Here is a 14,805-nt window from a genome sequence, read left to right as displayed (position 1 = left end):
CCCTTCTCTACTTTTCTTAAGACACTAATACACCAATTAATCAGAACCATCCAAATATGCATTATTCTGCATCCTACATATTGCAAAAGAGTGAAATCAAAAGTAAGCAAACAGACGTTATATATTCTATGATCAATTTCACATTTAGGTTCTACTTCACAGTTTGATTATAAGCTGTTATCCATCCAAACCTGAAGGCTCCTCTCAGTCATCTGTGACAGCTGGCAAGTAAGCAGAACACTGCAACGACAGCCTTTTCCATCCTTGCTTGTGGTAACAAACCTCTTTGGTATCATTAGGATTTGTGGGATTTTTTTAAGCATATCTAAGAATTTTGTCTGGGTTTCCTATTTCCTATTTGGTTCAACTAGTAGAGTTTTTTCCTTCCCTTAATTACTTATCACTGAAAGTTTAACAACTTCCTTGAAAGTCAGCTGGGAAGAATAACCAACTAACACAACCATATCAACTTTGCTATTATTAGTTGAGAGCTCAACACACAATTTCATTTAAAGAAAGGGTTTGAAATCTGACGCCACAGCACAGAGCCAGCAGGATTGAAATGGCAGATTTTTAGAGCTCTAAGGGGTCTTGTCAATCACTTAGTGCAATTCCTCCTTGACTCGGCTTTCCTGATGTTCAGTCTGGGCCCTAAAAGTGCCTTGGACATTTTGAGACAAAATCATTTTTGTGCCAGAATTATTACTCTTTTAGAGACAGAGAGAGAGAATTTCTGTTCCTGAAGAAGTATAGTGTGTTGGCTTAAACAAACCTCCTTCCCAATCCTTTTCATTAATAATTGAACATTTAAATATCAAAGATGATTTGAAATATATACAGAAGACACTAAAATCAAAGAAACAGGTTTAAAACAAAATGCCTTTTATTTGAATACTGAATACATTCTAGGACACAGAGTGTGCTGAGAATGAAATTTTTTAAAGAAAAATATAACACTGGCAGCAACACAATTAAAATGGAAAAATATAATTTCTAATATAACACAAACAACAAATAGATACATTAGCATTCTGTGAAGTCCACTTAAGGAATCCCTTTATTTGATAAACTGTAGGTTAATTTAAACTTGAGACATGAGTATTTGGAATTGTCAAAAATGCCACCTATATTAAAATAGATACAGCAAATGAAAGAGCATGTCATGATTAAACATTTTTAATGAAAATAATGCTTGACAATTAGAAAACAGTTTAAGTTTTTGTTTTTTTTTAAAAAAAACAACACTTCAAACTTGTGTTTATATTAGAAGTGACAGTGTTACCTTCGTTTCTAACATAAAATAAGACACTTAACATTCCATATTGAAATTTATCTTTTAAATACAAAGAATATGCCCTTCCTGTTACAGTAGGAAGACATGAACTTTGCTTTCAGTTCCTCTGGATCTCAGAGCAGCAGTAAGACAAGTCGCAGGATCATCAGGAGGCTGGATTAAAATAAAAGAAAGGCACAGGCAGTGGCACTCTTACCTGGCACGAGACAGAAGGGGTCACTTGCCTGCCTATCCTGCAGGGTTACTCGGCCTTGGCGTCCAGGGCTCTCCCAGCCCTACCCCTTGGAGGAGGTGACCTCATCAGCCCTGTATCCTCACTTAGCAGACAGGACTGAATCAGCCACTTAAACATGTTCACTAAATGAATGAGAAAAGTCAGAACTCTTTGTTCTGAAAACCTGGGATGAGAGTTTATAAGAGAAAGGTGTGGAAAGAAACAAAAACCTTCAAAACCCAGTAAAGTACAGCAACTTGGGAAAATAATCTAGGAGCAATTTAGGGGAGTTACTATTACAATGTCAGCTACTTTCCATTGACTGGGGTTTTGTCTTCCTGATCTGTAAACCCTACTTCTGATTCTTCCCACCATCAAGTATCATTTTTAGAACAGGGATATAGGCTGGGCACGGTGCCTCCCACCTATGATCCCAGTACTTTGGTGGGCCAAGGTGGGAGAATCACTTGAGCCCAGGAGTTCAAAACCAGCCTGGGCAACATAGCGAGTCCCCAGTCTCTACACGAAACAAACAAACAAAAATTAGCCGGGCATAGTGGTGCACACCTGTAGTCCTAGCTACTCAGGAGGCTGAGGCAGGAGGATCGCTTGAGTCTGGGAATTGGAGGCTGCAGTGAGCTATGAGAGCACCACTGCACTCCCACCTAGTGACAAGAGTGAGACCCAGTCTCTCAATCAATCAATCAAAACAAAAAAGAACAGGGCTGGAAAGCAGCCCTGGACTGGAAAGCAGTCCTTCGTAATCACACCTCCACCCCAAATACCCACCCCATAATACATAGTCACACTAGAAAATTCTACAGAAAAGCAGAAAGAAGAACATTAAAATTATTCATTATGCTACCACCCAGGGAAAAACACTACTAACAGTTTGAGATATTTCCTTTCTATCTTGGTTTTCTATACGTAAACCTTTTAGAAAACTGGGATCACACTATCCTTGGTTGGTTCTGATCCTGTTCCTACACCTCATGATGTCACTAAGATTTTCCAATGCCACTGAATAGTTTTTGAAAATATGACATGCAATGCCTACTCAATGTGCCATTAAATGGACAAAACATTTATTGAAACATTTCCTTACTGGTGAACTTTTGAGTTGTTCCTAATTTTTCAGTTTATCATGCTTTCCATTAGAAATAAAGCTTCTATGAACATGTCTTGTGTGTATCTCATTTCTTTGCAGGAAATTCCAAAAAGTGGAAATGTATATCAAAGGAAGTAAGCATGTTTATGGCTTTCAGCATAAAAAAGCAGCTGCCAGGAGGAATTAAAAATGTTATCTCTAAATTTTTACTTGGTAATATGCTTACTATCAAGGATAGAGTTACTGGATCAAATTAAGAGATATTTTAGGCTCCCTATTTATCTTTTAAAAAATATGAAATTTCTCTTCCTTAAAAACTCAAAATAACTGCATCAGATTGTCACTCTGTCCAACTCTCTAAAAGAGACTGAGTATTAGATTTAAATTAATACATTTAATGTTTCAGGTGGGTGAATTTTAAGGAAACATGAGGCTGAATTTAGCTCTTTATTCTGGAAAAGGCCCATGATCAGACACTATAGCAATATTAAGTGTATCTGATGCGAATGCATCAAAAGAAAGCCACATTAAAACCAAAGACCAACTGAATCCAAGATATTTTAAGGTTTTTATAGTCATGCTTATTGTAATACAAATTACTTTGACCTTTCATATTAAAACTAATTTTTGACAATAATTCAGCACTTCAAAATGGCAGCATGAAGTATAGATCAAAATAGTTTTTCTTACCTTAAACCTGCAACCAGCCCAGCAGGCATTATTTTCTTGGACCTCTTAAATCTCACACCCATTATGGTGGCCAGGAAGAAAGCTGTAACTGAAAACCAAACCAATTCATGAACCAAAGTGTCAAACATGTTATCAATGCATATGAAAAAAAAAAAAAAAAAAAACAGGTATCATTTAAAGTTTTCTAACAACTATTATATATAATTGCCATTTTGAGTTGCCATTTTCTTGAAAAGACAAAGTGCTCTATTAAAATACTTTACAAACTAGCTCATCAAAATGTTTCTGAGCAAACGAACATGTTAAAATCCATTCTTGAAAAACCTTCAAAAGAGAGTCTTTTGCTAACCTACATTTCTATTCAAAGAACACTCCTTGAAGGCTAGGACTACAATTTAGTCAACTTTCCTCAGAAACACTAGACAGTATACTTGGACCCACAGGACACACTCAATAAATATTTAGTTAACTGAATATAAAGAAAACCAGTATTTCTTTTAAAAGTAAGATCTGATTAACAAAATAACACTAGGAGGAAGGCTGACTGGTTTTTCTTTGTAGCATTCCATTTTGGAGAATTTAATGTCTGGAGAGTAAATAACAGTCTAAGTAATAATATTATATTCAGAAGCTCACATCAGCCTTGTAGGAGCTGTACCAATATGAAGGGAGGAGGTGGTTTTATCCACGAGATTAGGGCATCAACGTCACAATTTAAGAACAGCTTTCAAAGAAAAATGTTCATTGAAACAAAAAATAAAATGATTGGTAATAAACATATGTGAACTACTTAAATGTATGTGAATGGAAAGCCCCAAATAACTATATCTTGCTGATATAGTTTTATTTTTTGATATAATCTCATCAAAAAAATCCCTAGGCCCTATTTAAAATAACTAAAGAAAAAAAGCCCACAAAATCTCTCTCCTTCAAATATAGAACTGATCCAATTTTGTCATTTGTACATTTTTCCATACCCCCCCATGGCACTTTGAATAATAATCAAATCAAACAGATACAATTTCCTTGGTGTAGTTCTCTAACTCTCCACTGTATTTCTCTTCCAAGTGAGACAAAACAAAGCCTAGCATCACTGTGGCTTTAAACACACAGGTTTCCATTTTTTCTGTGTACATTCTCCCATTAAGCTCAACAACGAAAGAAGCTTAAAAAAAGTGTCAGTCTTGCTCTTCTATATTAAATCTTAAGGCACTGCAGAATCTAAAAGCTGTTTGTGAATTAAATAAAATAATGCAAGGCTGTCTCTTTTTAGTTATTTTTACAGCAACATAAAAACTACGCTAAATATGCATTTAGGAAAGTTAACAGAAAATCTGGGAATAATTCTTTGTGTTTTCTAATTTAATTTTTCTAGTAACAAGTTTTATGGAAATATTCTTCTGAGTTGGAAGGTTTATTTTTGATCAGGTCTGTCTAGAAAGGAACAAGAGCTGTGTTCAGCCTTGACACATGCATATGGCCACTTGCCATTCGACTAAATATTTTCTAGTAAACCTACCATAGGCTATCACAAAGGCCACCTCCAATGTTTGATCCTCTAGCTGGGAAAAATGTCTTACTTACACAGTGACACTTTTACGTCTCGTTTGTCATTGGAGACACGGTAAGCTCCATAGCCAGCCAAAAATCCAACAAAAAGACCAGCAATCAAAGATGGAACACCACCTGAAAGGGGAAAAAAAAAGCATGGGCTCACAAAGAGAATCCCAAAATGAAAGGAATTTATTCCATTACTTCCAGTATGACTCAGGCGCCTTCAAGCATATCCCTACTTGGGCACTGTAACTGGACAAAGCCAAATTAAGTACGGGCTTCTTCATTGATAGTTTCTAAGAAATGGATGTTTCACACTGCCCTAAATGCAATGCAGGGATGAGCTATCCCTTGGGGGAATAAGGAAACCTGCTGTGTCGTAGTGGTTTTGACACTGATTGCATTAGTTGACTTCTTTATGCCCTTCCTCCCACCCCCATTCTCCTTGCCTCATCTTGCTACTGTGAGGTTGTGATGATGGAAAATAAGACGCAATGGTATTTTTAGCTCATATAGGTAAAGAGAGAAGTGCTGTGCAAACCAAGCAATGGTTCTGTCCTGAATAATTAAAACTTTAAGCCTCAAGATGTCAGGACTTAAGGACTAATGGAGACTATACTGAGAAAGGAAAAGAACCAGGGAACGGATCCACCCACGCCACCAGGACACTCCCAGCCCCCAACCCATCCACCTGCCCCAGGGCACTATGACGAACACCGAGAACTTCAGGTGCCCTAGACAGTAGGCTACGTGCTGGTGACACTGTGAACAAGACACACACAGTCCTTGCTTCACGGACTTACCCTGTTTATAACTGTTGGGTTAGAATCCCTGGGGGCAGGGTCAAGGTGTCTGTATTTTTTAAACATCCATAGGAGATTCAGATGTGAAGCCAGGGTTAAGAACCACTGCAGCACATGCAAAAGCGTGTGCGCATGCACACACACAGAGCACTATCCTGAATGAGAAGCCAAATACACTAGATTCTAGTCCTAATTCTTTCACTTGTTGACTGAAGGACTTTGGCTAAGTCACTTATCCTCTCTGAGTTTTATCAGTTGCAAAACAAACAGGGTTAGTATCATCCATGTCATATACATAAAGGCTTAGGGCCGGTCGTGGAGGCTTCCACCTGTAATCCCAGTACTTTGGGAGACCAAGGCAGGAAGATCACTTGAGGCCAGGAGTTCAAGACCAGCCTGGGCAACATACCAAAATCCTATCTCTAAAAAAAAAAAAAAAAATTAGCTGGGCATGGTGGTGCATGCCTGTAGTCCCAGCTAGTTGGGAGACTGAGGTGGAAGGATGCTTGAGCCCAGGAATTTGAGGCTGCAGTGAACTATGATTGCACGACTGCCCACCAGCCTGGGCAACAGAGCAAGACCCTGCCTCCAAACAAACAAAGAATATTACAGCTGGAAATAATATTAAATTTCTTATTGTTTTCCTCCAAATCTATTCTTCAAACACAGTAAGATGATCTTTTAAAAACATATATCTGGACTGGTCAATCTCCTAATTAAAAACTTTCAGTGGTTCCCAATGCACTCAGGAAAATAAACCAGTTTGCTATATTGTGGAAGTCCTGGCCTTCATTCACTTCCCTGGATATGCCAAAGTCTATTCCTCACAGCTTTCAGACATGCTGTTCCTTGCATGGACTGCTCTTCCCTGCACTGTTCACCTGGCCAAGCACAGCTCCCCTTAGATGTGTGCAGAAGTGCCTACTTGCTCAGAGATGCCTTCTCTGACCCACAACTCTGAACGAGGGCCCCCATCATAGTCTTCCATCATTCACGATCATATATTTATATGCTGTTCATGGATTTAAGGTCAGTCTCCCCCACCCACTTGTGGGCTCCACGTTTTTTTGCTCATTGCTGTTTTCCCAGGGTAAGACAAAGAACCCCAGGTACATAAAGAACATGTGTTAAATACTGATTTAATGTGTGCCTCGGCGCTTCCTGTTCTGGGTCATGTTCAAGCAGAAGATATCAGATAAGGATATAGTTAAGGAGATTAAAGCATTTTCTGAAATGTGTCACTAGGTCACCATTAAGGTGTCTTCTCACCTAAAGATTCTGTGATCCTCCTTTCTGTCTACCATGAAGATTTCTGTACTGCTAGACCTCTCCCCCCAGCACGGCCCCCACCACCATACAAACACACTTAAGTACATGGAAGGAGTGGCAGTGTCTGCACTTGGAGTCTCGATGAGATCAGACAGCAAGCAGCAGGGACGGCACCATGCTCACCAGCAGCCCATGCGTATGAGAACCAGGAAGGTTTCTGGGAGAATTCATCCTGCTCAAGGAGGCAGGACTGTGGACTCTGCCTTATAAGAAAGCCACGGCTAGTGGAAGGGAGCCAAGATCCTGCAGAAAGGAAGTGCCCATAGTGGGGGGCTACAAGAAAAGAAGCTCCAAGCTCTTCCCCTCCCCCCTCCTGGGATGGCTGATCTGGGTGGGGCGTCTTGATAGGGGAGTTTTCAAAGGAGTTGAAAGGTGCACATGGGAGCCTCCCTTCAGGTGGTCTCGTGGCCCTCAGAGTAGGAACCTGCCCAGCATGTGCTCCTGCTCCTCTCTGGAGGGGCCCGTGCTCTTCCCAACTGGAGTAGGAAGGTGTGAGGTCAGGTTCAGCCCTGGTGTAGGAGAAGTCAGAGCAAGCCGTCTGACCATCTTTGGCTTTGGACCCTTGGTGCTACCTGGCCTAGGAAAAGCCTCCAAATCATAGTGTCCTCCTGGTTATCCACTTCCCTGGAGACCTACCTAGGAGGAGAGGTGAACCCAAGCAAGCTCGGTGCTCAGCACCCCGTGTGCTCAGCACCCCGTGTCCTACAACTGCGCTGCCTCTCTCCTCCACCAAAAGAAAAAGTCTCACTTTGACCCAACTTACATCTGTCCGCTAGTCTAGTTTACGATTTGGATATATTTGTGCCTCCCAACCAAATACTATTTTTTGGGTGTTTTTAGAGACAAGGTGTCACTTTGTCACCCAGGCTGGAGTGCAGTGGCACAATCATAGCTCACTGCAGCCTTGAACTCCTGGGCTCAAGTGATCCTCCCACCTCAGTTTCCCAAGTAGCTGGGACTTGTCACCCTGCCCAGCCAAATTTTTTTTTTTTTTGTAGATATGAGGAGTCACTATGTTGGCTAGGCCAGTGTCAAACTCCTGGTCCCAAGTGGTCCTCCTACCTCAGCCTCCCAAAGTGCTGGGATTATAGGCATGAGCCACTGTGCCCAGCCCAAACACTATTTTGACATCTTTCACCTACCCAAAATTATTCTCAATAACTGTCCCTTAGAAGGGTCTCCTGACCTAGCTGCATAGGACTTAGGCCTAGGCAAACTCTAAGTAAAAAGAGAAAGAGGTGACTCACTTCCACACAAACAATCTAAGACATCTGGGCCACAAGCAGCTTAGAGTATAACATGAAACTAGAGTACAAAACTAGAAAAAGGTATTTTGCCTCACTGGCCCACATACCTCCCCACTGGCAGGGCAGCAGTGGCAGAAACAACCAGAATATCAAACCTTTATTCTATGCCAGGCACTATGTAAAATGTGTTATATGCATTGTTTTATTTAATCCTAACAAATTAATTTACAGGTGAGAAACTGAGGCCCAGAAATTAAAACAACTCATTATCAGAGCTAGTAAGTGGCAGTGTCGGGACTAGAATTCAGGAATGCTCAATTCTGTAGCCTGTGCTTGTAACAACATTATACTACAAGAGTGAGCTTCCCTGTGAACACATAGTACTCTCAGGGGCTTCCAGGATCACTCAGTGTGAGGGGCTCCTTCGGGAGGCCAAGAAACCATCTTGTGCCGCTGGGCAACAAGCCCCTGCATTAGAGACCTTGCAGCTGATGCAACTTCATTTGTCCCCACCAGCTGGTAAAACCGCAGAGATTTGGGTTAGAATAATAAAGTAATTCCTCCCACCCCAACACACATACACTCTCTTCTTCTCACCCCTCAAACAGGCAGACAAAAATGTCCAGATGGTCTTTCCCACTCTGTAATAGAAGTTATTTAGACATGTCTGTAACAACAAGAAAAACTTTTTTCAATAACAATCCTCAGGATTTTAAACTGAGTCCTCTTTCAAGTAGATTATGAATAATCTGGTTTCTCTTCAGATCGTATAAATCTTTCGCATTTTACCAAAGGTGATACTGAAACACCAACTTCTGAGTAGTTGTTTAACAGATCTTATTTTGGTGCCCTCATTTTTTTCCCTTCACACATATCCGCAATGATACACACATTAAGAGAGAAACAACAAAAAATCTAAAGTGAATTACAGATTTTAAGGAATCTTAGAAGATAATCTATTCTAACCTGCCAGCCCCTCAGCTACCAGAGAGAACTGTGCTTCTGGCCTTTGACTTCTTAGCAATCGCTAAAGAAGGAAGCTAACTGGTAACTGTGTAGACCTGGCTTTCTCACTCCAATTCAAATACAACACCCTTTGAAATAAAACTTCATTTAAAAAATTTCATTAAAACAATAAACAAAAATATGAAACACCATGACTATAATTGATTCTACCTTAAAATAAAGCAAAATATAAAATTTTAACCTTTCCTTTTTCTCCATGAAAACCCTTTAATTGCTCAACTGGGTTTTTTTTCCCCCTTTTGGATGGAGACGAAGACACAACTTTGGATATGATATCTAAGTATTTAACAAATTTTCTTTTGCAACACACAGTATCAACATAACTTAGTTTTTCGGTACTATGATTATATAAACAAAAAATCCTCATTTAATTATAAGCCGAGACCCTGAGGGAGTTTAAGTCAATTATACAACTGATAATGACAGGTGAAGTTAGAGTTTTTTGGTAGAGAGAGGCCAGAAGCCCAGGTTGCAACACTCTGCCATGCCCGGTCCCATGTTACCCCCGCACCCCGCTGTGAGTCCCTTCCATGACATGCTGGAAGCCAGCCACCTCCAAGACATCTTCAGCTTCTTATCCCACTTACAGACCCTCAGATGACCCCAGTACAACCACCAACCCCCCACTAAGTCCCTTTAATGAAATTCGGTTTAGGCTTACCTCTCCGCTTATATCCCAAAATGCTTCCAAATGTCACGAGGGCTGCGTAACCAAAACCGACCAGGTCCATTGGCAAGGTTGCAGCTCTAAAGCAAGGGGGAAGGGACAAATTATACGAAATAAAGAGTTTGGGGAAGCAGATGTATATAAAAATTACATGCATCCCATAGAACTACAGAAGTTTCTCCAGTCTACTAAAGAGAGGTTTGTCACCACTGTCCCCTCCCTCATCACTCCCAAGCACAGGGGGCACCTCAAGGGGATTCTCCTCTGCCTGTCTTCAAGACCTGCCATACTCTCAGCTGTTTAAGTCTTTTTACTTCCGCCAACAAAACGTCTGCTCTGGTCAGCCAGGTCTCCTCACTGGACTGCAACACTCCAATCCTCACTCTTCACTTCCAGAGATGGAATGTCCTCCCTGCAAGAGTGAGCTTCCCTGTGAACACATAGGGAAGCTATGTGTTCCCCTCTCCTCCGCCTACAAAAGCCTGACCATCCTCTGCACACTACCTTAGAATGGCCCTCTACACCTTCTCCCCTGACTTCTGCCCTCACTACCTCCCTCCAGTCTCCTTAACTCTGGCCTGCATCATCACACTGGTCTAGAGCAAATGGCTTCTTCCTCCTTGAAATTCCTTGACTTCTGTAACTCCTTCTTATAATTTTTTCATATTGGTACAGATAGTTGTCCTGTGACCCTCCCGGCACGGAAGAACAGAAAAGGGGTAATATGGATCTGTTTGGCGATCGAACCAATGATACGCTGTAAACATTTGCTTTGTCACCAGCTCTGTTGTGAGACGGGTCTTCTGTGGTAGCAGAGGCATCCACACTTAATCAATAGCAAATCACTAAAGAACATAATGAAGCCCTGGCACAAAGTTAATTAGATGACAATGACATCCTATTATGCATAGAAGCAGCTGAAACATATCCAGTGGTGAGAAGTTCCACTGAATTCCCACTCACAGTTCTCTAAGATGTAGCAGACAGCGTGCAGGCTCCAGGCTGGGGCCGGGGCACTGGTCACTACTGGTTTCTGGTCCTTGGACCATACCCCTCCCCTCAGAATCCCCCAAAGTGAGGGAAATAGATGAGACAAAGTTTCTTGCAGCTTTTTAAATTCTAAGATTCCTAGTGGTGGTTTTATATCTTAACTTTCTTACATCTGTATTTCCTCTATGGGAAAAATAGTGATCTTTGTGAATAGGAGGGATGGTATATGAGATTTCTTACATATTTTTACGATTTTCTTACTGCTTGTCATTTAGGTTAACTGGTCTTTTATTCCGTGTAGCAACTAGCAACAAATTAATTTAGAAGAGCAGAAAAGGGGGTTTGAGCTTATCTCTGAGAATCAACTAAAATTTCCTGCGAGGAAGGGTCTCGGGGGAGGGAATCTGAGGCGCAGGAGGAGATGACGACACCAAAAAGGAGGCAACACTGAAAAACCCTCAACATCACGGGGAGAAGAACTAACAGGAAAGCTCATCTGTGCCCGAGCAGTGGGACAGTAGGTGCTAGGCGCCATTCTAAGGCCTTACAGGCATCAACTCATTTCATTATTACCACAATCCTATGAGGTATGTACTACCATCATTAGCCCCATTTTCCAGATCAGGAAACTGAGGTACAGGGGAAGGAAGCAATGCCTCAAGGTTACACAGCAGAGCCAAGATTTCAAACTTACGGAAGTCCCACCCCCAACCACTATGCAATACCACCTCTGATAACTGCCTTAGCTGGGTGAAAAATGTGAATATGCAAATGAAACTGATGTTCCTTAGAGTTTTCAACTCTGTCCCCTTGGCCTCACAGCTTAAAGTTGTGACCACAGTGCACTGTCTCCATCTAGTAACTTACCATGTTCAGCATCCCATGCTCAGTCCTACCTGCTAGCTTTCTCAGGGACTATCAGCTTCAAACCTGATACCACTCCTTACTAGCTGCCGTAAAATTAGGCACATTCCTTAACCTCTTTATAACTCAGTTTCTCCACCTTTCAAATAGGGATAATAAAAATATCTACTGAATAGAGTTGTAAGAATTAAATGAGTTAATACTGTAAAACACTTAGCCCATACTGAGCACTAAATATTAGCTGCTCTAGTATTAATGATTATTCTTCTCATTTACGCTATACTTCTTTTTAAGCTTGATGTGTATAAAGCCATTACTAAAGCACACTGAGGAAACTGAGGAAGGGGGAATTTATGATTCAGGCAGTAAGTGAATCATACCATATTATTACAACTTATATTTATATTCAATTCAATTTAACAATTATTTATGGTGCATATAATTTGTGCAAGGCAGTAGTAAGTGATGGAAAGCCCTAACACATGGCCTTGGTCCTCCAGGACTTACAGTACAGCACAGAAGGAGGCGGATGAGTGAATGAGCCCTAAGAGGAGAGGCACAGGCACCATAACAGGGAGTGGCACCTGACAACGCGTGGGAGCCTAAGGAGGGCTGTTTGGAGGAGGCAGGGGAGAGCAGGAGTAAGCCAAGCGAAGAGGGTGGCAAGGAAGGGTATTCCTGGCAGAAGGGAGAACATGTGCAAGGCCCCAGTGGCATGAGAAAGCACGGCATGATCGCCATATGAAAAATGCAAGCAGTCGTGAAAAGAGACGGAGCAGGTGAGAAAGACAGGCTGTACACCCAGATAAGCTTGGTAAAGGGGGTCTGGCTTCTGTCCTAAGAGCGGTGAGGGATGGATGAAGTAAGCCTCATGATCAGATTTACATTCCAGCAAGTGCTTCCTGGCTGCAGGCTGTTGCAGAAACTAAGCAAGAGCTTAGTTGCTGAAGGTAGGCTGTCCTAGAGAAATGGCAATGAGGGTAGAGAGAAGCTGGTTGGGTTTGAGAGGTTCAGGAGGTAGAATCTACAGGCCTGGATAGGGAGACGGAGGGGCGAGGATGAGTCACAGATGACTCACCCCTAGGTCCCTGGCTTGGACCATGAGGAGAGGTGGGGGGTAGGGGAACCTGATGCTATGCCCTGAGACCGGGAGCACTGGAACGGCAGCAGGTGTGTGCTGGGGGGAAGTGGGAGGTGGCCAGGAATGATGGGATCCACTTGGAACGGATTCGGTCTGAGATGCCTGACACACAGTCGGAAAACACCCTTACGTAAAGATTAAATAGTAATTTGGAGACCTATTTTCTCCTAATGCCAAGCAGCTGGTGTGAAAGGCTGACTCCCCTCTCCATCCTGAGCCCCCCAGCTCTTCCTGTGACCCCCTCTTAGGGACCCATCCCCCTTCACTTGGTGTAGAGTTACTTAAGATTCTCTCTTCTCTCAGGCAGTCACGCTCCTTGAGGGCAAACCCAGGTTCAATTCGTCTTTGTCATCCTTATGACACCAAGAACCCTGCCCTGCACAAGGCAGGTGCTTAGAAAATACTTGAAAAAATGAGGTGGCGAATGGGTGAACCAAAGGAATAGCTTCCGCCTAAAGAGATTCTGTAACGGACCTACCCAATACAGCTCTACTGCCAGGAAACAGGCAGCCCCTTAATCTCCTTAGTGAAATGAGTGGTGTTGTAAGTAGGCAAAATAAATCTACTCCCAATACTTGCAAGAAGTTTCTATTCTCACCGAGAAAAATCCAAACAAAAACCAATTAACCCTCTTGCTCCTTTTCCAGGGCAGGGCCATTTAGCCAGGCCAGAAGCACACATTAAAGCCAGAGGCCGTGTTAACAAGCGAGGGCTGGTGTGGGAGCCTACGTGCACAGAACATCAACGCTCCCGTCGCGAACGCGATGCTCACAGCTTGGAATGACCAGAAAGCGCCTAGGGTGCAATGCAGCCAAATGGTTTACTGCACCACGTACAAAACCACGTGACAGGCCCCTGCGTCCAGGTCGGCCCCAAGACCTCCAAAATTTGGGGAACTCACTGAAGGATTTCCCGTAATCTATTATATAAAAAGCATTTTCACATGCTAAAACAATAACCTACCCTTGAGCTCTTTGGGGGCACGAAAGACACCTTTTCGAGTGAAGTCTGGGTGGTGCTGGGAAGGGTGAAATTCTGCCAAGCATTTTTACAACGGCCCGTGAACCGCCTCCCCCTTATCACCACGCCAGCTCCCGGAAGGTAGGAGACAGGGCAGGTGGGAGGTTTAGGGCCGTGAGAAGGCAGAAATTCCCAGGAGAAATGAATGCTGGGAGAGCAGACCCCACCCCCTGCAAAATCCCCTCAACGTCCTCTGCATCACTGATTGCTACAGGGATTTCGGGGGGCAGGGGGAGGGAATTCAGCAAAGTCCCTTTTATTTCTGCACCTTTGCAAGAAACTTCAAGGCAGGAAGGTCTCGACTGCGGGATGCACAGCTCACCTGCAGCCCCGAGCCCTCACCGCAGATGAAAAGAAAGACGACAGGGTCCAGCCACCGGCAAGCGGGGTACCTGGAGTCCGGAAGCCGTCTCCGCGCCAGCGCCGTCCTACTCTGCACCCTGCCCTCTACAGCCGAGCCCGGGCCGCGCCTTCCCGGCTGCACGCATGCGCTACGTGCCTCCCTCGCCTCTACTCGGCCCTGCCCCGCCCGCGCCCGCTGAGCGGAGCCGCGCCCCACCCTTGCTCTGTCCGTCTGGTCTTAGGCCCAGTCTTGGAGCCGGGGCTGGGGTCTGCTGCCTCCTGCCTGATGGAGCGGGACTGGCAGGCACTCGCAGGGAGCGTGTGTTGGTGTAGCAAGGGATCCCAGAAGGCGAAAAGATTAACCATGAAGCTCATTCATTATCCGATACGGCAGCCCAGGCCTCTTACATACTCTCCAGCAGACTGTCCCCATTTCCAGTGGAGGGAGTTAAGGGTCGGAGAGGTGAGGTGATTTACTTGTCCAAGGTAAGACTCCAAGATTGTCCCGTTTCAAAG

General features: G+C 43.2%; 1 protein-coding gene across 2 annotated transcripts; it reads right to left on the bottom strand.

Annotated features, from left to right (window-relative positions):
* Positions 1-1,293: 1,293 nt before the first annotated feature.
* Positions 1,294-14,377, bottom strand: TMEM14A (transmembrane protein 14A). 2 transcript variants are annotated; one of them, XM_069488400.1, is made up of 5 exons: positions 14,340-14,377; positions 9,927-10,012; positions 4,891-4,992; positions 3,307-3,394; positions 1,294-1,447 (listed from the first exon to the last, which is right to left on the bottom strand). In XM_069488400.1, the coding sequence occupies exons 2-5, from the start codon at positions 9,994-9,996 to the stop codon at positions 1,408-1,410; spliced, it is 300 nt and encodes a 99-aa protein (XP_069344501.1). In that variant the 5' UTR covers positions 9,997-10,012; positions 14,340-14,377; the 3' UTR covers positions 1,294-1,407. The 2 variants fall into 2 exon arrangements, with proteins under 2 accessions (XP_069344501.1, XP_069344500.1); XM_069488399.1 differs by lacking the exon at positions 14,340-14,377 and having other exon boundaries at positions 9,927-10,131.
* Positions 14,378-14,805: the final 428 nt, after the last annotated feature.

This window comes from Eulemur rufifrons, chromosome 15 (genome assembly GCF_041146395.1).
Source record: "Eulemur rufifrons isolate Redbay chromosome 15, OSU_ERuf_1, whole genome shotgun sequence".
NCBI lineage: Eukaryota > Metazoa > Chordata > Mammalia > Primates > Lemuridae > Eulemur > Eulemur rufifrons.
This window is presented reverse-complemented; position numbering and strand designations above follow the sequence as displayed.

Bases quoted from the DNA above. Each gene is read 5' to 3' on its own strand.
- TMEM14A (XM_069488399.1), bottom strand. From the start codon at position 10,089: ATGCATGTAATTTTTATATACATCTGCTTCCCCAAACTCTTTATTTCG. The intron at 3,395-4,890 runs GTAAGTAAGACA...TTTGGTTTTCAG, and splicing joins AGACGTAAAAGTGTCACTGT to TTACAGCTTTCTTCCTGGCC. The intron at 1,448-3,306 runs GTAAGAAAAACT...ATTTTAATCCAG, and splicing joins GGGCTGGTTGCAGGTTTAAG to CCTCCTGATGATCCTGCGAC.